Source organism: Xiphophorus couchianus, chromosome 11 (assembly GCF_001444195.1).
Source record: "Xiphophorus couchianus chromosome 11, X_couchianus-1.0, whole genome shotgun sequence".
NCBI classification, from domain to species: Eukaryota; Metazoa; Chordata; class Actinopteri; order Cyprinodontiformes; family Poeciliidae; genus Xiphophorus; species Xiphophorus couchianus.
In genome coordinates this window covers 18,604,206-18,629,795 of record NC_040238.1, presented here as the reverse complement: position 1 = coordinate 18,629,795, position 25,590 = coordinate 18,604,206, and the positions used below count along the sequence as shown (strand labels likewise).

Genomic DNA, 25,590 nt, shown 5'->3' with positions numbered 1-25,590 from the left:
TCTGTAATAATTTTGTGGAAAAGTATCTATTTAGCTAGCAAGGCTGGAAAATGAACAAAAATCATTTATAAACAACAATTATCTATGGTTCTTTTCATTTCTCTGGAATCTCACTGAAAATGTCCTTTTGTTAATGCAATCTTATTCTCTAAACTGGTTTGTAGTTTTGTTTCTGTGGTGTACGGTCATGACAGTTTGTAACAAATATGTCAAAATGTTTCCTTCAAACAACACACAGAAATATTTTGTATTGTAGATTTTATGGGACAAACTACTGCGATTGTTTTTCAGAGGCTACACATCTAAAAAAAATGGTCTAATTTACACTTATTAGACATGTTTTAGTTTAAACAGGGGGAATTTACACTGAATATCAGGAAAGAGAGAAATTATGCCATAAATACACTATAAAAATAAAATAAAAAACAGAAATGTGGAGATCAGTCAGTCCTGGTGAATAGTCAGCCCCAGCACATTCAGGTCTGTGTCATTTCTAACAATAAACATCCTGGAAACGTCCAGCAGTCCGAGCCAGTCCAGAAAACTCTGTGCTTTAGTGTTGCCACCTCGCCCCCTCCACCAAACGCCACCGGCAGCTGAGTGTGACTGCAGGATGGAGGCGGAGATCGATTCTCGCAGCCCCGGCCCTAAATAGCACCTTCACAACCTGTCTAAAAATAACAGCAAGAGCAAGACAGGAGGCAGAAACGAGACATGGGGTCTGCTCACGTACTGGCCCTGTGCAGAGCAAAGAGAAGTTTCTGTGGGTTTATGTTTGCGTTTTCAGCAGCGTGGCAGGGATTTCACTAGTACATGGCGTCCTCGTAAATGTCCGTCCGCAGGCAGAAGAGTATCCCTCCGCCCAGCATGAAAATGGTGGCTCCCCAGCCGAGTCCGTAGCCCCAGTTGAACTCATGATAGGTCTGTAGAACCGTTCCATCAATAAACTTGATTGGGTAGAGCACCAGGGCACAGGCCTGCAAAACAACTGCAACCAGAAAGACAATCATGAGATTACGCTCCTTAATAAACAAAGATTTTATAAGCAGTCTTTCACGTTACATTACTCATAAACTGAAATGTCTGAGCTGATTGTAAAATTGTTTTGTTAGTTATTTTGTACCGCAAAAATAAGAAACTTATTCACCTGATTAATAGTTAAAAATAATCAGTAAACACATTATTATTTAGTAGGATAAGTAATCCTACTAAATTTTACAACTGCACTTTATAAAATCACGACTAGCAAAGCTAACTGCTTCTTGCAGCAGGATATGTACCAGACAGTATTATATGAAACAGGCAAAATTCAAAACCTAAACACATACATTTTCTATTTTCGATAAAATAGTTGTTTGAGAATCAAATTTTTGTTTTGAATTTGACAAATTTGTGTTGTCAAGCTAACATGTAGCAACAAAATTATCTTCCTAACCATATACTGTATATTATTGGGGCATTGAATTTTCTAACCAGAAAAACAAGACTCATTGTTTCATAACCTAAAAGTCAACGCCTGTAATGTAATGGGATTACACAGGGAAATGCAAACAATAGCATATTCATAGCAGCATAGATTAGGAGTCATACTGTACAACGTTTATTAGAGAAAATGGAAAACATGAAAAAACCAACAATGGTTGTTCAATGCAATGTAGAGTTCCCACATATGTGGTTTAAAATAGGGAAAATCTTTCCTAAAGTGCTCTGCTAACATCCATCCATCCATCCATCCATTTTCTGTTCACCCTTTATCCCTAATGGGGTCGGGAGGGTTGCCGGTGTCTATCTCCAGCTACGTTCCGGGCGGGAGGCGGGGTTCACCCTGGACAGGTCGCCAGACTGTCGCGCTCTGCTAACAGCATAAAATTTTTTTTTAAATAAGCTTGTGAGCAAATTTGGTAAATTTTCTGTTCCACTGGCCATTATTGGTGGCAGACTGGTTGAAATCCTATTTTTTTTCCCCAGTCAGTGAAACACACTCTGGTTGTGTGTGGAGGATGTTAGAGAAGGAATCAAACTCCAACTTGGGATTTTTCAAAAAACCAGCAAGGAATGAAATCAGAGGAAGCACAGCGACGTAAGAGGATATTTAAAAGGAAACGGTATGTAAGATGAGTCGAGACGTTTCTGTGATTCATTCAGCAGAAAATGAACCAGAGTCAAGCTAAGGATCTACATTCTTTAGAAATAACAGAAAGCTGATTTATTAATATTAACCATGTTAATTACTGACATAGTGTGCTAAATATTGTTTAAAATGTCAACTCATTTTGTCTTTGCGTTTTTGTTAACCGATGCAGCCATTTCCATACTCAATCTAGAATATGTGCTCCACTTTTCTTTTTTTGTTTCACTGAAGTCTTTCACTTAGTTTATTCAGATATTTTCCTAATTGTTTAGATAGTTTTCCTTTCTCTCTGCCTTTATGCCTTTCTCCAAATTCAAAATCTAACACTGGTTATGGATTAATCCTTCCGTTTTGAAGTTCTTTTTTCCTCCCATCTTTCAAACTAAAAATCTGTAACATGTTAGCACCGTTAGCAGTGGGAAGCCATTCAAAGTATAACAATTCTTGGTTTAAACAAGAACATGAAAGCGAACACATACAGCTTCCAGGCTGAAATGATGACTAAAAGTTGACAGTTTGACTATAAACAGGATCTGATGGATAAAACCGCTAGGATGTTTTTCAAAAATAAACTGAACATAACATGCTTATACAATGGATTATTAATGATTATTAATTTATTTGTTCTGATGCTTGAAATTATCATATTCTGATGTACTAAATATTTACTTTACCTTAAGTTAAATTCAGAAACGTCAATGCATTTTATTGAGTTTCATGGAAAACCAACATAAATTAACTCACGACTGTTAAGTGAATAAAAAATGATCGTTGGTTTTCTGCATTGTATATATAAAAATAAAGCAACGCTGAATAGTGCGGCCTGAATTTGGATTCATCGCCACAATTCAATACCGTGCAGATTATTCTTTTGCTGCAGTTACAGTAGTTTGTCTCCAACAACTCTAGATATTTAAAACCATAAATTTCACACATAGACTTTAATATTCATTCATTAATGAAATGTACCATTACCATGTATCTTGTACTCTGATGTAAAATTAATTTAACAATAAAAAAAATTAATAAAAGTGCAAATTTTAACCCGTTCTTATCTGTAAAATATCAAGGGTATTGTCATTATTTTCTTATGGTTTTAAAAACTGCACCTTCGTGATTCATTTTGTCCACCAATGTTCTCAAACTACAATTTATACATTTGTTTACAATTCTAGGATTATTGTATACAGGTGTAAATAGTACTTCTAATGGCAGCTGGTTACAGTTGGTTTTATTTCGGGTCAAAAGAAATCTGATTTTAATATATGGTAAGAGTGAAATAAATACCATCATAAATCAATTCCCCTCTACTTCACTAATATGCAAAGCTTCATCTTGGCTTGTTACCTAAAAACCCAATAAAATAAAGCTCTAATGTGAAGAAAGATGCCAATACTTGCAACACAAAGCAAAAATGGCTTTAAGAACTCAATAAATTAGTTTGGTGTGTTGTGAATTATTACTACTCATACCTTACAACTTCATAGATAAAAAAAAGGTTTTCTAAAGATGGTGGATTCTGCGGGTTTCTCAGAGGAAAGTGAGGCCTGCTTGAAGTGGCTTCTCCCTGACAGCGACAAACGTTTAGAGCAGATGTTAGCACCCACAACATAAGGCTTGTTCAGCTCTTTCACGCAAAGAAGTGCGAAGAGTCGCAAACATCAGCCATTATTCTCTTAATCTCCGCCTCACATATGGGCGAAGGTTTTTGCAATAACGTCATGAATCATCCTTTCCTCCCCACCATTCAGACCCAAAAGAATTCACACTATGCTCGCTCCTTCGCAGCCATGCTGGGCGACTCTTGAGGACTTTAAAGGTGTTTCCACCTTTCCTTCCTACAGGACGCAGCCCTGGGTGACTGGGTGGAGACCCGGGCCGTGTTCACTGAGGCCCTACGGAGTGAGCTGAGGTCATATTTCTGGAAAGAAAATAAATACCAGAGTCACAGTCCTCCTGCCAAGAGGCTTTTAACAATCCAGCCCTTCTGCTGCTGCTCTGCTGAGGACTCCTGAGTCTGTATGGAGACATTTTCTCTCCAGGCTCTTAAGGCAATTACACACAGGAAGGAATAACACGGCATTCCCACGCTTGGCAGTAAATGTATAACAGGGAAAGCCACAGGACTACAGTGCTCCTTTGTAGCAGCTGTTTGCAGAGAGAGAACAATACAAAGCTTCCTTTTCAATGCCATTCAGTGTTAGAAAGTTACATTTTGCTCAGTTTTACAGTGGCTTGAGAAAGTCTGCTATCCTTTGACCACTTTCACATTTTGTCAAGTTGCAACCAGGCCCATCGCAATAAACAATAAATCAAGTAATCGCATAATATATCAGAACAAGCTCAATAATTTCCATTTGCATGATTTATGGTTTTTCCTCTTTCTACCAAAAAAACTGGATGATAAAAGCCTCCATTCTGGCTTTTTTTTAGAATGATTAATTTACTCCATTTGTTGTTTCTGTTGTTTTGGATATTTAAAATGTCTTCCAGTTCCAGTGTTAAATATTCTTTAGAATTTAAAGTTTATTAATCTTTGAGAATGTGTTCTTGCATTATTACGCCGTTGCCTTTACGTTACTTGAAAACGGTATAAAAAAAATCAAAAAAAATCAATATTATCGTTTATTGCAATAGCTTCTGGGACAATATATTGTCCAGCATATTTTCTTATTGTGACAAACTTCTACGTATTTTATTGAGTATTTTATTTATTAGTGGTGAATAATTGTGAACCAGAATGTAGATGATTTGTGGTTTTAAAAAATGTTTTGCAAGTAAAAATCTGAGAAGTTTGACATGTAGCCGTTTGCACTTGTTCAATAAGCAAGTTTAGTGCGTTTAGACTAAACGTAGACTATTTAAAACATGATTTGTGAACTTTGGTACCTTTTCCTAAATTCCTTACCATCCATTGCTTTTGGAGCAACAGCGTAGATAAAAATACAAATTCTGAGCTGTGACAAATTTTATTTCATCAATTAAAAGCTAGTGGCCATTAGCATATAGTTAAAAAGAACAAACAGAAATTCTTCCTTTGCCAGTAACAACAATCATGTCTTCCCAAACATTACCCAACTGAAGTGGTTTTGAGTTTTACTGGCAAAAGCCATAACTCTTGCTGTAAGAGATGCTTGGCAGCCTAAACACTCATTAACTAGCATCAGTTATGGGTTTTAGTCCATCAATTAGATTTCATTTATTTAGAAACCACCGCATCTTTTTTGAACGACTGTTTTAAAAACCTGCTTTCTCTAAATTTCCTGCATGTGTTGCCACAGTTACGGCCATTGTTTACTCTCCAAGATGACCGCTGGGTTCTTCTTGTGATGCCATTGCAAACACCCCATTAATTGTGGTTGATCAAAGGAAACCAAGCTCATACGGGCAGCAAAAGCTTTTTTTCGCCTCCATATTTATGCCGATCATGTTTCTTCACAGTTGTAGTTGATTTCAAACTGTGCCAAATGTTTCTGATGAGTGATGGTCTGAGCTCAGGATCCAGAGCGTTTCAGTACAGACTCGCATTGTAATATGTGAAATATGTGGCCCAAAAGCCTGGAACGGCAGGCAGACTTCAGAAATCTGATCTCAGCCTTTGAGCTCAGATTCCTGTGAAAGTTCAATGACCAAATGTTTTCATAGTAAAGTCAAAGAAACCTATTTGATTTTTAAAACTTCGACCAATTATTTCAGTTTGAATTCTCTACAGGTTTTATACAAACGCCATGCTGGAGTCGTGGCTGCAAAAACATTTTGAAGGACAAACAGCTAGGAGCGTCACGATGGCCCCTTCGGTCCAGCTCGCTAATTAGGCTAAGTGTTAACAGGTCAGTAAACAACCTTGGAGTAATGTTATATGTGAAAAATTGCTAAGAATTTGGGAATTTTATCATCAGAAGAAGTGGAGAAAGCTGCGATATCTCTGTATACATGGTGGAAAGCTGAAAAATGGTTTATGTTTGTATCATGAAGACCATGGAACAAGGCAGGAAGCTCAAGGGTACGTTTAGCAAAAGTCTTTTCACCGCCTTCACACTCGTAATTAAAAGAACAGAAACATTTTCAACAAATAAAAATGTGAGAAGTGTGGCCTCCACTTATATTCTGCTCCCTTTAATCAGATACCCATAGATAAAATGAAGTTCCACCACAGCATGCGTGTAATTTAATCTCACTATAAATCCAGCTGTTGTGTGAAGGCCTCAGAGGTTTGCCAGAGAACATTAGCAACCAAACGGCATCATAAAGACCAGGAAACAAAGCAGGAAGCTCAGGGGACGTTTGAAGTAAGGATAGGATATAAAACAACATTCCAAGCTTAGAAAAGCTTGCAGAGAACCTTAACGTTATCTGAAAATGTAAAGAGTATGCTGCTGTTGGATATGAACTGCTCACCTAATCTAACAGGCTTATCCCATGGTTGCTTTAGAAGAGATCTGCAGCTCAGATAGAAGAATTGGTTGTCAAAGGAAATCTATCATTGGAAGAAGTTTTATTTGCAGTTATCAACTTTAGATGAAGGAGACACAACAAACATGTAGAGGAAAGAGCTTCGGGAGACCAAAGTTGAACTTTCCGGCCAACATGCATATGTATGTAGATCACTCATCACCCATCTCCCAAATTTAAGGAAATTGGGGATTTATCTAGTGAAAAAGTTCAATTTTGCATATGTTGACTAGTTTTCCAAAGAGCTCCAACTTTTGTATATTTTTTCCTCTCATATGCTGCAAAAACACAATTATTTCACTTAGAAGACGACATTTTCCCCATGTTATGAGTTAATTTATCTGCCAATAGAACAAGTACTTTTTCATCAATATTATGAAATTATTTACCTAAAACAAGTCTCTATATCTTGTTAAAAAGTTTCTTGTAAGTTAGTTTTGTCTTATTTCAAGTTCACAAAGATATTTGCACTAGAAACTAGACCAAATCTATTTGGTAAGATTTTGTGTTTTTGCAGCGTACAAATGGGGGAATTAATAGACTTTTGACCCTGGACTTAATGTAGCACATAATAAACGTGTCATAAAGTTTCCATGCTGGGAAGCATAAAGTTTTCTTCACACTCTGAAACTGTTGAGGTTTATTTGTAGTGTGCTGGACGTCTGTTTGTTATATAATTTGACTTTATTTTGCTTGAAGTCAGGGTGAGTAACGTCCTGTGATAGTGAGTGGTTAGGGTTTCACTACTGCTAAGCTAAATGAGGCTTGAGTTATGACTCAGTTATTACAGTCTCTATATTCTTCATCTAAGAATGTGTCTTCATGATTCTTCCTAATTACACGTTTCAGATTTAGATCCTCCCTCCTCGGCTACAGAGTTTGGTTTGGCCCAAAAGATCTTTCCACAAAGCAGGACTCCATCGTATGAAGCAATGCTGGGTGAGCTGTCTCTAATGACTCCCCCCACCCCGTCTCAATGTGACTTTACTTTAGCTGGTAAAGTTGGAAATTCTGTGGCTGCTGTTTCTTGGCTCAAGCAGCGGCAGCAACTCTACAGACTGAACCTCACAAAAATATGAGCTCAACCATCAAACCTCATTCTGATGGTTTTCTTTTTTTCCATTTCTGCATCGCTTCTGTTTAATGAGAGCATAGAAAAGAAAACGTGGAAGCATGGAAACTATTGTGGTGAATGCAAATCAGTTGGCCCTTCCGTTCCCCAAATGCGTTCGCTCAAAGAGAGTCGTGAAGGCCGACCCACCTGCAGTGAAGAGGAACACCGCCACAATGCGGTAGTGCTGCCTCTTCGTACCCCAGCAGAGGGAAATGAGGGCCACCAGAAACGCCACCAGAGTCGCGATGGCGCCGGCCCCCAGGAGCACCAGGGTGGCGATCTGCCAGTCTGCAGGACAGGACACAAGCAGGTTAGAGAGGAGCATCCCACTCTGACAACAAAACACCTGGTTCAGAGCGCAACGCGGCTGAATTGAAGCGTTGTGTCAAACAGCACAAAGGAAGTGCTAATCCTACACAGAGAACCGAACAAAGCAGAACAGACTCAAGCCTGCAGGAGAGAATCAGGAACACGAGTAAAACGCCGCAAACACAATGTAGGGTGTTACTGTGGAGAGAAGGTAATTGATGCAGGGTTCTCAACATTTTACTTAAATGCAATTAAAATATTAGGAAAACAGGATATTGGGTAACACTTTAAGTGAAGGGGTGTGCATAAGATTGATACGAGACCGTCCTAAGCATGACAAAACCTGTCATGAACATGAAGGAGTCTTCATGAATGCTTATGACTGTTGTCATGAAGTGTCATTTGGTAAATAATGACAGACTTTTAATGCAAGTTTTAATGGAACAACAGTGCCTTTAGGAAAATTTTAAGCTTCTAGAATCGCCGTATATGTCTGAATGTGTATGTAGCAGAAATCTCTGGAGAAATATCTCCACTGCTGTTCTTCATCCAGCCAGGTTGAGTCCAAATATATCCTCTAGCAGGAATGTGAAAAATGTTAAAGTTTGCTAAAGCTTCTTTAGCTTTGAACCTGTGGAGGATTGTGTATGGGCTGGTGCACAAAAAGAATTGTATCTTTTAAGATGGCTCTGAAGGAGTGAACGTGGGAAAGTTTCACGTCTGTGAAAACGTAGCACAACTGCAACTATCACGTGGAAATTAACAAGTTTAGGACTTCCTACTTGAAGATTTGGTTTTTTAGTTAGAAAAAAAAACAAAACAAAAAAAACACATTACAAATAAAAAAAGACATTTCGTTTTAAAGCTCCATCATCTGGGAAAAAAAGATGATGGAGCAAATCCCTTTTTTCAGTCATACTTGGTGACTTGTACAACAAAATTTCAATCGTCTACTCTAAACAAACTGCTGTTGCTCCTTACAGAAAAGTAAAACTCAGACATTCTTTCCATCGTAACATATTTTTCCTGAAAATACCTCCACAACCGCAGGCGGATGAAATTGCACGTTTACCCTATTTTTCTGCTTTTTTTTAAAGACTGGGCCATAACAATCTAACCAAGCCTTGCGCTCTGACCCAAACCATAAAAGGATAAGCGAGCGTCTGGTGGCCGGGCTTTTACCCATGGAGCCCGGCCGGGCTCAGCCCGAAGAGGAAACATGGGCCCCCCCTCCCATGGGCCCACCACCCGTGGGAGGGGCCAAAGGGGTCGGGTGCACTGTGTGATGGGTGGCGGCCAAGGGAGGGGACCCTGGCGGTCCGATCCTCGGTTGCAGAAACTGGCTCTTGGGACGTGGAATGTCACCTCTCTGGTGGGGAAGGAGCCGGAGCTAGTGCGTGAGGTCGAGAGGTTCCGGCTAGAAATAGTCGGTCTCACCTCGACGCATGGCTCTGGTTCTGGAACCAGTCTCCTTGAGAGGGGCTGGACATACTTCCACTCTGGAGTTGCCCAGGGAGAGAGACGTCGGGCAGGAGTGGGCATACTTGTTGCTCCCCATCTCGGCGCCTGTACGTTGGGGTTTACCCCGGTGAACGAGAGGGTAGGATCCCCCCGCCTATGGGTGGGGGGACGGGTTCTGACTGTCGTTTGTGCTTACGGGCCGAACGACAGTTCAGATTACCCACCCTTTTTGGAGTCCTTAGAGGGGGTACTGGAGAGTGCTCCTCCTGGGGACTCCCTTGTTCTGCTGGGGGACTTCAACGCTCACGTGGGCAACGACAGTGAGACCTGGAGGGGCGTGGTTGGGAGGAACGGCCCACCCGACCTGAACTCGAGCGGTGTTCTGTTGCTGGACTTCTGTGCTCGCCATGGATTGTCCATAACGAACACCATGTTCAAGCATAAGGGTGTCCATATGTGCACTTGGCACCAGGACACCCTAGGCCGCAGTTCGATGATCGACTTTGTCATCGTTTCATCGGATCTGCGGCCGTATGTCTTGGACACTCGGGTGAAGAGAGGTGCGGAGCTGTCCACTGACCACTACCTGGTGGTGAGTTGGCTCCGGTGGCGGGGGCGAAAGCCGGTCAGACCTGGCAGGCCCAAACGTGTTGTGAGGGTCTGCTGGGAACGTCTGGCGGAATCCCCTGTGAGACGGAGCTTTAACTCCCATCTCCGGCAAAACTTCGAACACGTCCTGGGGGAGGTGGGGGACATGGAGTCTGAGTGGACCGTGTTCCGTGCCTCCATTGTCGAGGCGGCCGATCGGAGCTGTGGCCGCAAGGTTGTCGGTGCCTGTCGCGGCGGCAACCCTCGAACCCGTTGGTGGACACCTTCGGTGAGGGATGCCGTCAGGCTGAAGAAGGAGTCCTATCGAGCCTTTTTGGCCTGTGGGACTCCGGAAGCAGCTGATGGGTACCGGCGGGCGAAGCGGCATGCGGCTCGGGCGGTTGCTGAGGCAAAAACTCGGGTGTGGGAGGAGTTTGGAGAGGCCATGGAGAAAGACTTCCGCACGGCTTCGAGGCGATTCTGGTCCACCATCCGGCGTCTCAGGGGGGGGAAGCGGTGCAGCACCAACACTGTTTATAGTGGGGATGGTGTGCTGCTGACCTCTACTCGGGACGTTGTGGGCCGGTGGGCAGAGTACTTCGAAGACCTCCTCAATCCCACCAACATGCCTTCCACTGAGGAAGCGGAGCCTGGGGACTCTGGGTTGGGCTCTCCAATCTCTGGGGGCGAGGTCGCCGAGGTGGTTAAAAAGCTCCGCGGTGGCAAGGCCCCGGGGGTGGATGAGATCCGCCCGGAGTTCCTTAAGGCTCTGGATGTTGTAGGGTTGTGTTGGTTGACGCGACTCTGCAATATCGCATGGACATCGGGGGCAGTTCCCCTGGATTGGCAGACTGGGGTGGTGGTCCCCCTGTTCAAAAAGGGGGACCGGAGGGTGTGCTCCAATTATAGAGGGGTCACACTCTTAAGCCTCCCTGGCAAGGTCTATTCAGGGGTCCTGGAGAGGAGGGTCCGTCGGATAGTCGAACCTCGGATTCAGGAAGAGCAGTGTGGTTTTCGTCCTGGTCGTGGAACACTGGACCAGCTCTACACCCTCAGCAGGGTCCTGGAGGGTGCATGGGAGTTCGCCCAACCAGTCTACATGTGTTTTGTGGACTTGGAGAAGGCGTTCGACCGTGTCCCTCGGGGAGCCCTGTGGGGGGTTCTCCGGGAGTATGGGGTACCGGGCCCTTTGATACGGGCTGTCAGGTCCCTGTATGACCGGTGTCAGAGTCTGGTCCGCATTGCCGGCAGTAAGTCGGGCTCGTTTCCGGTGAGAGTTGGACTCCGCCAGGGCTGCCCTTTGTCACCGATTCTGTTCATCACTTTCATGGACAGAATTTCTAGGCGCAGCCAAGGTGTTGAGGGGATCCGATTTGGTGGCCTCAGGATCTCATCTCTGCTTTTCGCAGACGATGTGGTCCTTTTGGCTTCATCAGATCGTGATCTGCAGCTCTCGCTGGATCGGTTCGCAGCCGAGTGTGAAGCGGCCGGGATGGGGATCAGTGCCTCCAAATCCGAGGCCATGGTCTTGAGCCGGAAAAGGGTAGAGTGCCTTCTCCGGGTCAGGGGGGGTGTCCTGCCCCAAGTGGAGGAGTTTAAGTATCTCGGGATCTTGTTCACGAATGGGGGAAGAAGGGAGCGGGAGATCGACAGGCGGATTGGCGCAGCGTCTGCTGTCAAGCGGGCGCTGTACCGGTCCGTCGTGGTGAAGAGAGAGCTGAGCCAAAAAGCGAAGCTCTCGATTTACCGGTCGATCTACGTTCCCACCCTCATCTATGGTCATGAGCTTTGGGTCATGACCGAAAGAACGAGATCGCGGATACAAGCGGCCGAAATGGGTTTTCTCCGTAGGGTGGCTGGGCTCTCCCTTAGAGATAGGGTGAGAAGCTCAGTCATCCGGGAGGGACTCAGAGTAGAGCCGCTGCTCCTTCACATCGAGAGGAGCCAGTTGAGGTGGCTTGGGCATCTGGTCAGGATGCCTCCTGGACGCCTCCCTGGTGAGGTGTTCCGGGCACGTCCCACCGGGAGGAGGCCCCGGGGAAGACCCAGGACACGCTGGAGGGACTATGTCTCTCGGCTGGCCTGGGAACGCCTCGGGATTCCCCCGGAGGAGCTGGAAGAAGTGGCTGGGGAGAGGGAAGTCTGGGCCTCCCTTCTGAAGCTGCTACCCCCGCGACCCGACCTCGGATAAGCGGAAGAAGATGGATGGATGGATGGATGGACACGGAGAAACGACGTTCTCACATTACAAGCATGTTTCTCTAGTCTTTTCTAACATCGTTTTTAATCAGTCCAGTCACCTGCATGTTATTTTCTTTAGGACAATGACGTCACTCCAAAAGTAAATAAGTCCAAGAACCTTTGGGTGAGGACATGTGGATGATCACCCTTTGTTGCCTTTTGCAGATCTCCACCTTTGACCCCCACACACCCCACTCCACTGTTGTTTTAATGAGCTCAAAGCAGTAGGCCCGCCTCCTATTCACGCCGACACATTCCACAGTGTGAGAGGGAAATCAGTCACCGCAGGCTGCAGGTCCCTGTTCGTTTCTGGAGAGGATTGTGAGGTAAACTGGTGTTGGATGTTGACTTAACAAGTCCAGGTTTGGGCCCGCTGAAGCCAAAAAGGAGGAGGATGTGGAACGTGACAATTTAAACAACTTTAAAGCCTTTTAGTTTTTGGAGTTTAATGTGCCAGAGATGTTTATGGTGGAGTTTTCTTTAAGGAATTCAATGTAAAATCAGCGGGTACATCGCTTTGTCGGCTCTAATCTGTGGCTGTCCAGTAAGAATAAATAAAAAAAGAAAAACACAATGAGGGTCATGGGCCATGCTTGATTTACTTGGAAATAGTGGACAAATTTAAGATTTAAAATAAGGATCTATATTCTCCAGGGAGAACACACCAAGACAGCAACAGCTGCTAAAGCTAGCAATGCTAGTTGCTAACATCAGATGCTGAATACAATTTATGTCAACTTCCAATCCTTTTGTCTTAGTTTTACCTTTTTAAATGTTGCCTGTGCTTCTAATTTAAATAGTTAGAGACCACTTATGGCAGATAAGTAACAAATAGGTACTTAACTGTGCTGTAAAACTGGACTATATGCCTGGAAAATGCATAACACCCATTTAAGGAACTTCCAAAAAGTTCTTCATTCAATAATTTCATTTTTATACAATTCACTAAATCAGAAACACATAGTCACACACACAGTCAAAGTAACCTCTACTAGACATATCTGTACTTTTTTGTCAAGAGATATTGATTAAAATTGACATGGACAACTCGGCTTTTAAAAACTGAGCTGCAGAAATGTGTCCCTGGTACAGTTTATCCTTTCACTTAAAAGTTTCCTAAAACACAAACTAAAATTACAGAAAAACAATGTACAACAATCAAGATTTTAAATAAATGTACCAAAAGTTCAATTCAACCTTTACTGTCTCTTCCTAAAACCAGATAAAGCTACTTTCACCTGGCCAAAGGAGCTCTTAGAAGCAACTTAGATTTCTTAGAGGAACAGTAAAGATGTTACTTGAGTTGAGATCTTTCTTTATAACTTAACACTGAAATGTTGGGAAGACAAATTTACTTTTCTTAAAACTACACCAATAAGATGACAGGGATTTTGTCACACTTGCATCTTTTTTAAAATAAAAAAAGGTGAGATTAACTATCCATTTAGTAAATAACATTACAGATTTGTGGCATTTTTGATAACTAGAACACCAAATGGCTGCCTAAATGAGCAGCAGTAACGAGTTCACACCTTTTCCCATCAAACAACATTATTCAGGTCTTGCCCTCTATTTTTTAGAGGCTTCTTGCGCCAACATTCTGATTATATTAGGTGTGTTCAGCACCAGAAGCTCCAAGCCATACCAGAAAATTAAAGACAACAACCTCCGTAAAATAACACAGCAGGCGCGAGAAACAAACAACAAACAAAAGCCTCTCCCTCCTCCTCCTCCTCCTCCTCCTACCAGATGTGAGGGTGGAGAAGCAGCTCCACGCAGCCTCCTCCGCGGCTTGCCGAGCCTCGGACTGGGAGCAGGACTCCCAGAGAGACAGGGAGAAATGCTCGGCGGTGACCCAGGCTGGACTCAGCAGAGCCACCACGTCCAGGCACAGCGCCAGGAAGACGCAGAGCAGGGCGATCAGCTTGAAGGGCCGGAACACGTACACCTCGTCCACAGACATCTTCTCAGTCCCCGTCAGCAGCAGCAGCAGCAGCTCTCCGGAGGTCGATGCGCTTCTTCTCCTACCATAACCCACTCTCCGCTTTGTCTGAGACCAGCTGGGAAAGTTGCCTGGGACACTTCCGGTTGCATGGACTTTTCACAATAAACGTACTCGTGGACCACGTGAAGAAGAGTTTTTGTTTGTTTTTATTGTAGCAAATCAAAGTGATGATATTTTATGAATTTGTGAAATGATCGAATGATTTATGAATCATTTAGTAAGTAATTACAACTAATAAAATCTGTTTACTACTACTAAATAATACTACTATTATTACTGATAATATTAATAATACAAAATATTGTATTTGTAACATTTTCATCTGCTTTTTCAAATTTAGCACACAAGTAGAAATTTTTGTAATTTTAAAAATGTAACATCAAATGAAACAATTAATTAAATAAGCAATACGTTATTGAACTACAACCAGTACTCCTGCAAAAGACAAACTATCAACAATAATGATATTATTATATTTATTTAAACCTGTCCAGTAAAAATGAAATCAGTAATCCAGAAATAATCCTGATGTTTTTCCGAAACAACTTTCAGCATCAGTCATTCCAAATAACTTTGTGTTTTTGACTGAAAATAACGAAAAAGCTAGCAAAAAATTATACCAAATTTCATCTGTGTTGATTTAATGTAAAGAAAAATAAAAAATGCAAAAAGTGTTAAACCCTAACCCTAAGGCATTGCGGTTGTAATATAACTTGATGTTTTGTTTTTTTTTTTTCATTATGACAATAACGGCACCTTGACAAGCGTTACAATGACGTGCTGAAGAAGGCGTGTCGAAAAGAGAAAACGTTTCATTATAGGCACAATTTCAAGGCATCAAATTAAGAAGTTAAATTTCTAATTTTTCTATGTGGTATATAAATATGTTTCAAATCTATATGTAAAAGTGCATCACTTTTAACAAATAAAGGTAACAAATAGTTACTTAACTGTGCTGTAAAACTGGACTATATGCCTGGAAAATGCATAACACCCATTTAAGGAACTTCCAAGCAGTTTTTTAGTCAATAATTTCATTTTTATACAACTCTCTAAATCAGAAACATATAGTCAAATTAACCTCTACCATTTATTGCTAAAGGACAAAAACACGAGCACCTTCTGTCTTTGGACAAATTAAAATTTAAAGACTATAGGCTTTTTAAAATAAATAATAATAATAAAAACATCCAGTATGAATCTATCATTCTTGTTTGACTGAACTCCCTGTCGATGCAGCTGTTCTGCACCGCTGACAGCATCCAGCAGAGGGCAGACTTGTAACATTCTTTCACCCCTTTTCTTTTAGCAAATAGTCGGATATTTAAGTTTAATTTACTAAAGACCTGTTCTCATAGTCAGTGGTTGCTGAAAAATGTCAAGAAATTTCAGCAGGACATATACACTACTGCAAAAACAGAAAATAAGTCTTTAAATTTAATGATTAAAAAAAAAAACAGATTTATGGTGGAAATCGACCCATATTTAGGCAGAGGAGAGGGAGCCTTAATTTGACATTTTATTTGAAAAACCTATAGAGAAAGATGATCATGATTTTGAGTCAGAATTTTTATGAAATTAATGTTTTTTTTATATATTTGCTGCACCATAGTAGATTTGGATGCGGACTGGACCATAAAAATGCATCAAAACTTTCTTCCTTTAAACTGTCTTGGTGTTTTTGGTAAATATGCACAGAAGCAAGTGTAAAACAGTATGAAGGTCTCTGATGATCTAAGGAGTCTGCATGGTTTTTACCTGATAGAAGCTCTGAAATGTACTCAGGATTTTAAAACTAAAGCATTTCTCCTGATAGTTCAGTAATTGTTGATAATTATGGAGTTGAACAAAAACAAAAGTCTAAAATGTGACCTAATATACTAGTACTAGAGTTTATATGACACCATATTTGTACTGATTGTCGTTCTAAATCCTGTTTTGGGGAATCAAGTCCTTTTTATAACTGAAAAAGAAAAGTGGACACAGATCAAAAACTGCAGAAGTACAAAGAGATGCAGAGACCAGGACAGCTGTGATGCTTTCTTGAGTTTTACTTCTGTTCTTGTTCTTGTTGTGCCCTCATGATGTCCCCAGTGCTTCTGTAAAAGCTTCTCATTCTGTTTTCTATTGTTAGTCAAGGCAAGTCAATACCTCCCAGTATATCCACTCTGCTTGTTTCCTCAGTGTACTGGTAGGACCTCTGTTTGCTTGTCTTGCTACCTTTTGTACTCATTATTCTTGATTCAGTTGCTTTCACCTCGACAATAAAACACAGCAGGATACATTACACTCGACATTTAGGAGTTTTGTTGACCTGAAAGATTTAAACAACTGTCTACATTTCAAGCAACAGTTGAGCAACACTCACATAAAATACCTGTAACATAAAGGTACTGTCTGCTGAGATTTCTATGAGATTTTCTTTTTCTGTACTAAGCAACTAAACTTTTAGGGACTAATATTTACTTTCAGTCTTACTTGAATCACGAACACTCGTCTTCTTTTCATTTTTGTTTGCAGGTTTCAACAAATCTCTCCTGCTGTTTCCTGTTTTTCTGCTGCTACATAAAGAGGCCAGAAGCTCCAGACTTTGTGCCCCACACTGTACAAACAAAGAGACTCTGAGTCCTGCAGCCTTGTTGCCGAGTTTTTCTTTCTTTCTTTTTTTAATTCCTCCCCTATCATTTGGAGCCTGGATTACAGGTTTTCAGCGTATCTGACATAATGAGAGTTTCAGACTAATACCACCCTTCTCCATCCTAATACTGCTGCCAAGCTGCCAGCAGGGCATCTGAGTAGGGGGGAATCTGGCATTAAGTGTATCCATGAACAGCGCGTCGCCGGTTTATTTTGAAAGCCCCTCCTCCCTGACAGAGCGGACAGAGTGCCCTGTCATCCTCCTCCAAAAGCCCCTCATTAGAAAATCTGCAGAGCAGACAAAGCTGCTTGAGACAGCAAAATGGTAGCTGCCCACATGGAGATTTAAACGAGCCATACAGAGAACGCAGGTCTTGCATTATATTTTTGGATTGTCTTCTGGGCCACCCTCCTACAAAACCCCTGCCAGTCTGAGCCACACTTGAAACATGAAGATAAATTTGTTCAGACTCCCACATGCTGCCACATGTATCACTGAGATAACTGTATAAATAAACAAATGTATAAAAGACAAAGAAGAGTAAAGGATAGGAAGGAAGAGGAGAACAGGAATGTGAGATTCAACATGTTTTATGGTGACATTGTGTCTCTGATAAGGACCAGGCTTCATTATGAACGACTCATCACCTGATGTCATCCCTTGTTACTCATCATGGATTCGGTGAAGTGGCTGATTAAATGACAATAAGCCTCTGAAGCCTTTTTTTTTCTGCCTGTGAATGAGCTTCCATGGTAACCGGTAAGGCCTTGTTTAATGATGGCGGCACATTTTAACACATCGCCGTCCTACTCGTCTCTTAACAGTGAATCATGAGGATCCATGCTGCTGTCCGGCTTCACAAAAGCACGTCCTTAAAGAAACAAAAAAGGTATTTCAAACTGCCTGTAACTCAGGATGATTTGCTGCCCTGATTTATTACTTGTCTTGCAATTAACCATCATTTTTATAAATGTTAGACATAATTATAACCACTTACTGGAAAAGGTGCATAGATTTTCCTCTACTGTAAATTTTCTGTCTGGTACTTCATTTATTTTTGGCATGAATGCAAACTAAACTAAATTAACTTTGCTCGGAAGGTTTTACTGTTTATCAACAATATCTCTACAAAAAATCCACTTTCTCTTGGTTTAGGCGGAGATCATATCACAATTCTTACCGTATCATAAATCAGACATTATTTTTTAAGCAGTTTACTGTTTTTATATCAAATTGGTGTTAATGAACTCTGCATACATCTAAAATAGTTGTTTGTCTTGTGCTAATACAATCTAAACATAAGTTTGTTTTTGTTGTGCTTGTTTTTGCTAATTGTTTTAGTTATTAAAAATTAAAAGTCTACACTCACTTCAAAAACTTGATTTTTTTAAATTTGTTGTTGCTAAACAAAATTAAACTGTTTCATTTTACCTTTTATTTAATCAATTACTACTAATCATCATTTATCAAGAATCTTTGAATTTCTACATTTTTATTCATTGATCTTACGGTTGGTTGTTTGTCCTGTGTGTCTCTCTAATGGACTGGCGTCCTGTCCTGGATGTCCTACAAGGACAAGAATGTGTTTCAATTAATAAGTCTATTTAGATAAATAAAAATATGCTTTAACAGACATGCAATATTTCATAGCCTCTCACCAGGATATGCCACCCTGGGCAGTGAGCCATATCTCCCAAGTCAAGAACCATAAGTTCATTGTAGTCCACTTTCAATGTTTTATTTATTTTTATTTTCAGAGCTGGGACTATTTTTACTTAAATCACTGTATAGCACTTTTAAAAGTATTTTTGGGGACGGCGGAGTCCCAGCTCGAAATTTCGTGAAAGAGGTGTACGGAGCCTTGTGCCAGAAGCCCATTAAAATGCTACATCTACAACGTTTTAAACTGTGTGATTGTGAGGGTGAGTGGGAATAAAAATAGCAGTAGGTATTTTGTTCCATATAACACAGTAGGAGTGTAACAGGTAAACCTTCTATGGATGCAAACTCGACTAAACTCGACACCCTTATGGTGTAAGGGTAAAACATAAAATATTTATAAAAAGTAAATGGAAATGTTTGTATTTAGTAAAAGGTATTTTAATTAAATAGGTGGAGATTGATGAATTGAGATTCCCCTGTGAATTAAAGGTGGTTTGGTCCGTCACAGCTGGGACTATTTAAGGCTGCAGTTTCACCTGTGAAGTTTTATTGATTTTGCTGCTGTTTTCCACCTGACTCTGCCTCAACCCTTCATCCTCACTGTAAAATCCAATCGCAAAAGGCTGCCTTGTTACAAGAGCACAACAATTTATATATCTTATACTCTAAATTTATTATTTGTTTCCATCACATATGGATAGTGAGTTCCCCCCCCCATTTATCCATAACATCTCACAGCAGCTGGGTTTGAAGTGCCTTGCTCAGGGTCATGTTGACATTTTTTGCAGAGGGACGGCGACTTTGTGTCTCCTTGTCTTCCAGGACTCAGAAATAGCAGCTTAAAGGGGATTAAATTTGGTCTTGTGAAAGTTTTAAATCCTAACTTGTGACTTTGCTCAAGACGCTGAAGTTATGTCCCAAGAGAAACGGTGTAACTTTAATCAGAGCTGCTGGGATGAAGGAGTTTCTCATAGCATCCTGTCTGAGAAGAGAGTCATGTTGAGATTTTGACTGGCAATTTATTTGAAATGAGAGTAAATGTCGCCATGATAAGAAATAGATTTATGTTCAGATTAAACTGCACGTATGTGGACTCGATTTATTGATTTTGAAGGAAAATAAGAGGCACTGGATTTCAGAGTCAATGCGAGAAAAATATTAAAACTTGCTGCATTTTTCAGATTTGTGTCTGCTTCCACTTCACATATGGACTATTTTGTGTTTGTCTATCCCAATACAATACTGAGGTTTATGGTTCATAAAGTGTAAAAAAATATCAAGTGGTAATAAAACTTTTATTTTTCTTTCTTCACTACAAAAAACATGACTATACTTACTTAAAATGCTCCTTTACAGTGAGCAAAAGTATCTGCATTGGCGGTGAGGATGGGGTTCTAATTTCATCTACGCCAAAACAAAAATTTAAATCTTGTTTATGTTATGTGCTCCAAATGAAACAGCAACAGATTTGTTTATGAGAAACTCGACTGTTGCTGTTGTAGACGGGCATCCATGTTGGCTTCGCCGTCGCTCTGCAGTCCCACTGTGTTTCTGGACGTCCACCTGTCTCTCAGTGGCAAGGCCACTTTGGGCCTGTCTGCCAGCTTGTGGACATCTGTTTACTTCCTCCTCCATCAGTCGCCATGGCTGCAACTCCCCCCACCCCTCAGTTCATCCACCACAGCCCCTCCCCGTGCCGTCCGGCCCTCCCCACCCTTCTCTCGTGTTTCCCCAGACACCAGCTGTGAACCACTTATGCTTATCCCGCCTGCAGCCCACCTTATGCAGCTTGGCCCCAAAGAGGCGAGCATGGACACGGACCACAAACGTTTTATTCAAATATGCACTCTGAGATCTGCTTCCTGTAGAAGTAAAAGATAACTCAGGTTTAAATTACTGTTTCAGTTGGTCATTCTGCTGCTACGATAGAACGACCTTTAGTTTTGACCTTTTGCTTATCGCCAACAGGATTATATTCTCTATCGAAATGCTTCTGTCAAGCAGCCCTTCCATAGCGTTACATGGATGTCTGCCGCAATACTTTTAATTCCTGTGTTCATTAAATGATATTGGTAGGGTCAAACTCTCTGAGTAAAAATGTCGGCTGTATTCTGTCTTAGTGTCAGACAACTGGGTTCACGGTTGACCTGGATTGCTAATTTTAACGGATTAAATGTTATTATTGTTCATTGTTTCTATTCTTCCTCAGTGGACAAAAGCAATTGATGCGATTTAAAAAAAATCCTTTTCCCCCATTGATTCAGGAAACATTTGTTTGAGCATCTGTTTTACTTATTTATTGATTCATTGATTGGTTTCGAGTGGCTTTCCTTTGTTTACAGCCTCACCTTCATTTGTTGTGGGTTTAGGTATTAAAAACTGTTTTGTTTCAGTTGTGAATGAAATAAAGCTGAAGCAGCGGTGACTTCTGTACCTTTTTAGATTTTCTTAGTTACATAAAGAACTTGTACCTTAGCGTTTCTGTGTCTTCTTCTTGTTTTTTGAGTCTCTTATTTGCAGCAGGCAATCACCGCTCACACCAGGCTCGGTTCAACTGGAAGTTTCCTCCTGTTAAAAGTGATTCCTCTCCACATGCCTGCTCAAATTGAGGGCTTTATGCAACCAAATGTGTTTTCTTTGATAACTTCTTACCAACTACATATAAACTGAACTTGCTTAATTTGTAAAGATCTTGAGATAATTGGATTCATATAATTAAAGTACAAATATTGTCCATTATCAGCATCAACTTTATTCCTCGTTGTCATTTTACCGTGGGGAAAGCGTGAATGCATACACGGAAAAAATGAGCGGGCTAAGTATTAATCCTTGGGGCATCCCATAAAAGATGAGAGAATCAGTTGACACATGATATGTTCAACTAGATAAACCTGTGGAAAACTTTTTTGGGGGGAGTTGGTCTGAGTCAGCAGCTCAATGTTACTCAGCGGTGAAGCCAGAAGGATTTACTCACCAGGCTTTTCATTTACATAAAAATGATGGTCTGTTTCCTCCTAGCAAACTTTGATGAGCAACAAGGAAACATGGGATCAGATTCTGGAAATTTCTGGAGGTTTTTCCCTTCCAGGAGTCTCCAGGAAACGCAGCACCCAGCTGAGAGCCAAAATAACAAAATCTGCTTTCTTCCCGCATGATGCCTCCAACCCCATAAGCTTCACCCAACTTGTGTCGGGGTTCAGCTCACAGAGGGAGGCGTGTAGCAGCCCGTGATCAGAGTGAATTAGAGCTATGTGTGACATGCAAAGGAGAGGCTCCAGAATGTGACAACAGCTGAGTTATAAAGTGAAGCTTTCCCGCCTGAGGGGAGAGCAGACGATGACAAAGAGGCCCCAGCCTGCTGTGAACAGAGTCAGCTTCTTTTGTGGACTCTTTAAAACTCAGACCTGCATGTGGGCTGTAAGTTAAAGCCATGGGACTCAGGCATGTTAAAGCAGGAAGGTTAATTAATGACGAATGAGGATTGCCATCTTACAAATCAGATTGGCTCTCGACAAAACGACAAAAATCCTCACCTCTCCAGTGGAGGAAATCTCACAGGTAATGTGTAAAACATTCAATTAGCAACTGCTATCAATTTTTATGAAAAAATTTGGATTTTGATTTTAGCTTGGGAGAGTCGAAAGACCCACTTACAGTAGTGTTTTTTTTTTGTTTTCTTTAGGTCCACCCGTCAAGATGACATGAAATGATTTCAGAAAAAGCAACATTTGACCAATTTTAGCAAATAAGCATAGCTTGTTATTGAAAATTGAGAAATTTTGTGTCACAAACAATAGTGAAAACTCAGAAAACACCACATACCTTATGTACGTTAATTTGAGTTTCAAAAAATTTTACTTTACTTTTCATTCACTCAAATATCTTTGTCAGAATAAGATCACTTTTTTAATTTCAGGATCTTCAAGTTTTCACATTGTGCTGTTTCGGCCCCACAAATCATTTTTAGGCAATAACTTTCCTGACACAAGAGTTCATTTGTTTTGCTTTGTTTGGCTCACTGTTACTCACTTCTTGCCACATTTCAGCCCATATTAGGTAAGAGCTGTAAAGCGAACATCTCACCTTTCTTCCCCTGTGTGACTGCCTGTGGAGCACATACACAGAGCTGAGGTGAAACAGCTCTCACATTTCTTCCTTTCTGTCTCTGTTTTTACACAACTAAGAGGGATTCCAGCATAATATCTTGCGGTACTCCTGAAGGGGCAAAACACGCAAAACAAATCAAACTTTCATAAAGATATCAAAGAAACCTAGATTCAGAATTTACAGGACAAAACAGAAAACACTTAAATTTTAGAAAACAAGACAATAAATGATGTTTTGTCAATATTATTTATCTTGATTCAATTTGTTTTGCTTTTGTTTAAGTCTTTTCATAAACTATAGTTGGGTATGTTTTTATTTAACATGCTTCTAGATAAAGTTCTGTTTTCCACTGACTCAGTTTTGGTTTTTATTTCTTTCTCTCACATGTATTTTCATGTCTACAATCCGTACAATTTTGTTGTTTTACCTGACATGTTATTTCTGGCCAATGTCAGAGTCTGTTAACCCAACAAGTTGTTTCCTCACGGTGTTGCAGGCAACCCTCGGTGAAAGGTGAACAAACCTTAAAATAAATTTCACTTACATGATCTCACATTGAACATAAAGTACATTTATTCACAGGTGATAAACCTCTTTTCCTGCCAACCTTTGGTACGCTGGCTTTTTGCTGTTTTTGCACAGCACTTTGTCTTGTCTTATCACATTTCACATGTTTGGAGCTCACAGACAGATTGGACTTTTTACACATTTTGTTCTGGACTCTTGCTTATTCTCTCTTCCCATCGGCTCACTCCACCAGTTTTTAAGTAACATTTAGATCTGGTGACTGAAATGGCTTTTAAAGAATGCTGATTATGAATCTAGCCTTCATACACAATTCTTGATTCTCATCTCCTTTCTGTGCTTTGTCTGGAATTTATCCCATTGAGCTCGATTTCTCAGGATGGACTTCCATCTTGACCAATCAACGATCAGCGTTTATGCGTCGCTTTTGAATAGACAAAGTGGATGAAGGCATTCAGTCCATGTTTTCCACTATTCCAGATATTGAGCGATTAAAGTCAGAGCAGGATTCTTCATGTAGATATGGTTTAGCTAAGAAGAGTTTGCCTGACTTATAAACATCAACACAACTATACCTTAGTAGAATAACATATTCTTTTGTCTTTCCAGGAAATTATTTCTTAATAACCTGAAATTAAAGGTTGACTTTTAATTTCAGTGTCTGATTATGTTATGGCTTCATACACATCTTTATCAGAGATGCCAATAATTGCTGTGGGTTATGCATAATACCCTTTATGTGGTTACCTTTGTGGGGATATTTTATAACCTCATCTATACATGATATCACTTTGATGCGTCTTTTGTATTAACTCTTTCATATAGCCATGCAAAAACTCTCAATCAGCCCTTCGATTGGGGAACTGGTTGTCTTTTCCCATCATTAAAATTTCATTATACTTGTTGTTTCTGCAAGCAAACATAAACTCACCAAAGGCAGAACACAATAAGGTCCAGCTGAAGCCATGGGAAACATTTTCAGACTACAGAGCCCATGTTTTTGTGAAAAGCAACAATAAGAAAGTGGGCAGACTGTGTACCAGGAACAACTTTGAGGTCCTTTCAGAAGCTTTTACCGGTAGAGGACACAAGTCATACGGACCAGTGAGAATGAAACGGCTCTTTAGTGCAACAAGAAAAGGGATGGGCACAAGTGATGAGGTAATCCGGCTTTCATGTGCTCCCAACAAAGAGCTCCGACAATGCTGTATCTATGTGTGGTTTTATTTAAAGGGACGCACAGCTTCTCATCAGTCTGGTGAGTTAGTTTGAAATCAGTATCTGAAATCCAAGAGGAAGCGATGATTTAGCTGGTCTCTGCAGTGGACAGCTACGTAAAGGCTATTTATGTGTGTGTGGGTGTTGATAGGTGCATAAAAATAGGTCTGTCACACTAACAAATTTTGCTGGATGATAAATTGTCCCAGAAGATATTGCAATTAACAGTAATTTTTAAATTTTGTTTTAGACTGTTTCCAAGTAATATAATGGTAATGGTCTAATAATGCAAGAGCACATTCTCAAAGATCAATAAATTTGATCACGTTTAACATTAGAATTTAAATGTCCAAATTTTAAATATCCAAAATAAATAAACAAAACCACCAATAAAATGAATCATGAAGTCTCTGTAAACAAAATTGGCCTTCAAAATAAGAGCTAGTCGAGCCCAAAACACTTTTGTTGAGACTTTTGTCATCCAGTCTTTGAGAGAGACAATAGAAAAATGGTAAACTTCGCAAATGAAAATTAAGCTTGTTTTAATTTATCATGTAATTGATTGATTAATTGATTCATTGCTTATTGTGATAGGCCGACATATTAGTCACTTGATTTGACTTTAGTGTGTCACTTGATCCATGTGATCATTAAAGTGAAGTGGACATCATGCATCACTGATTACATTTTAACTTTTTTTAAATAACAAAACTGCATACCATGAATCTGCATTATGATTCTTGAAAGTATTTCAAAAGTAACTTTTTCAGGTGTAGCAAATGTATTTTTGCTTAGGATATGACTCTCAGTTTTCGAGTAGTTCAGTTGAGTGAGTTACAGAATATTTTAATGTTTTTTAAGGCTGGTTGGTGGAGCTTTTATTTAACAAAAGATGTTTTAAGATATTCTGTATAGAAATATCTTTTTCTCACTGTCTGACTTAAAATAAGACAGAATCTGTCCTTATTAGGTCAGATGCGATTACCAAGATTATTTCTATTTGTTCAATGTTGGAATGCGAGACAAATGTTTGGATGTAAAATGTGCATATTCACTTCAAAACAAGAGCAAGAGCCCTTAAAGATCCGGCTGATTGAGGCTGGTGAAAATGTGCCACAACCCAAAGTGAAACCAGTTCT

General features: G+C 40.5%; 1 protein-coding gene across 1 annotated transcript; it reads right to left on the bottom strand.

Annotated features, from left to right (window-relative positions):
• Nucleotides 1-241: 241 nt before the first annotated feature.
• LOC114153535 (transmembrane protein 47-like) lies at nucleotides 242-14,446 on the bottom strand. The gene is made up of 3 exons (XM_028032148.1): nucleotides 14,043-14,446; nucleotides 7,845-7,985; nucleotides 242-988 (listed from the first exon to the last, which is right to left on the bottom strand). Exons 1-3 carry the CDS (start codon nucleotides 14,257-14,259, stop codon nucleotides 807-809), a joined length of 540 nt encoding a protein of 179 aa, XP_027887949.1. The 5' UTR covers nucleotides 14,260-14,446; the 3' UTR covers nucleotides 242-806.
• Nucleotides 14,447-25,590: the final 11,144 nt, after the last annotated feature.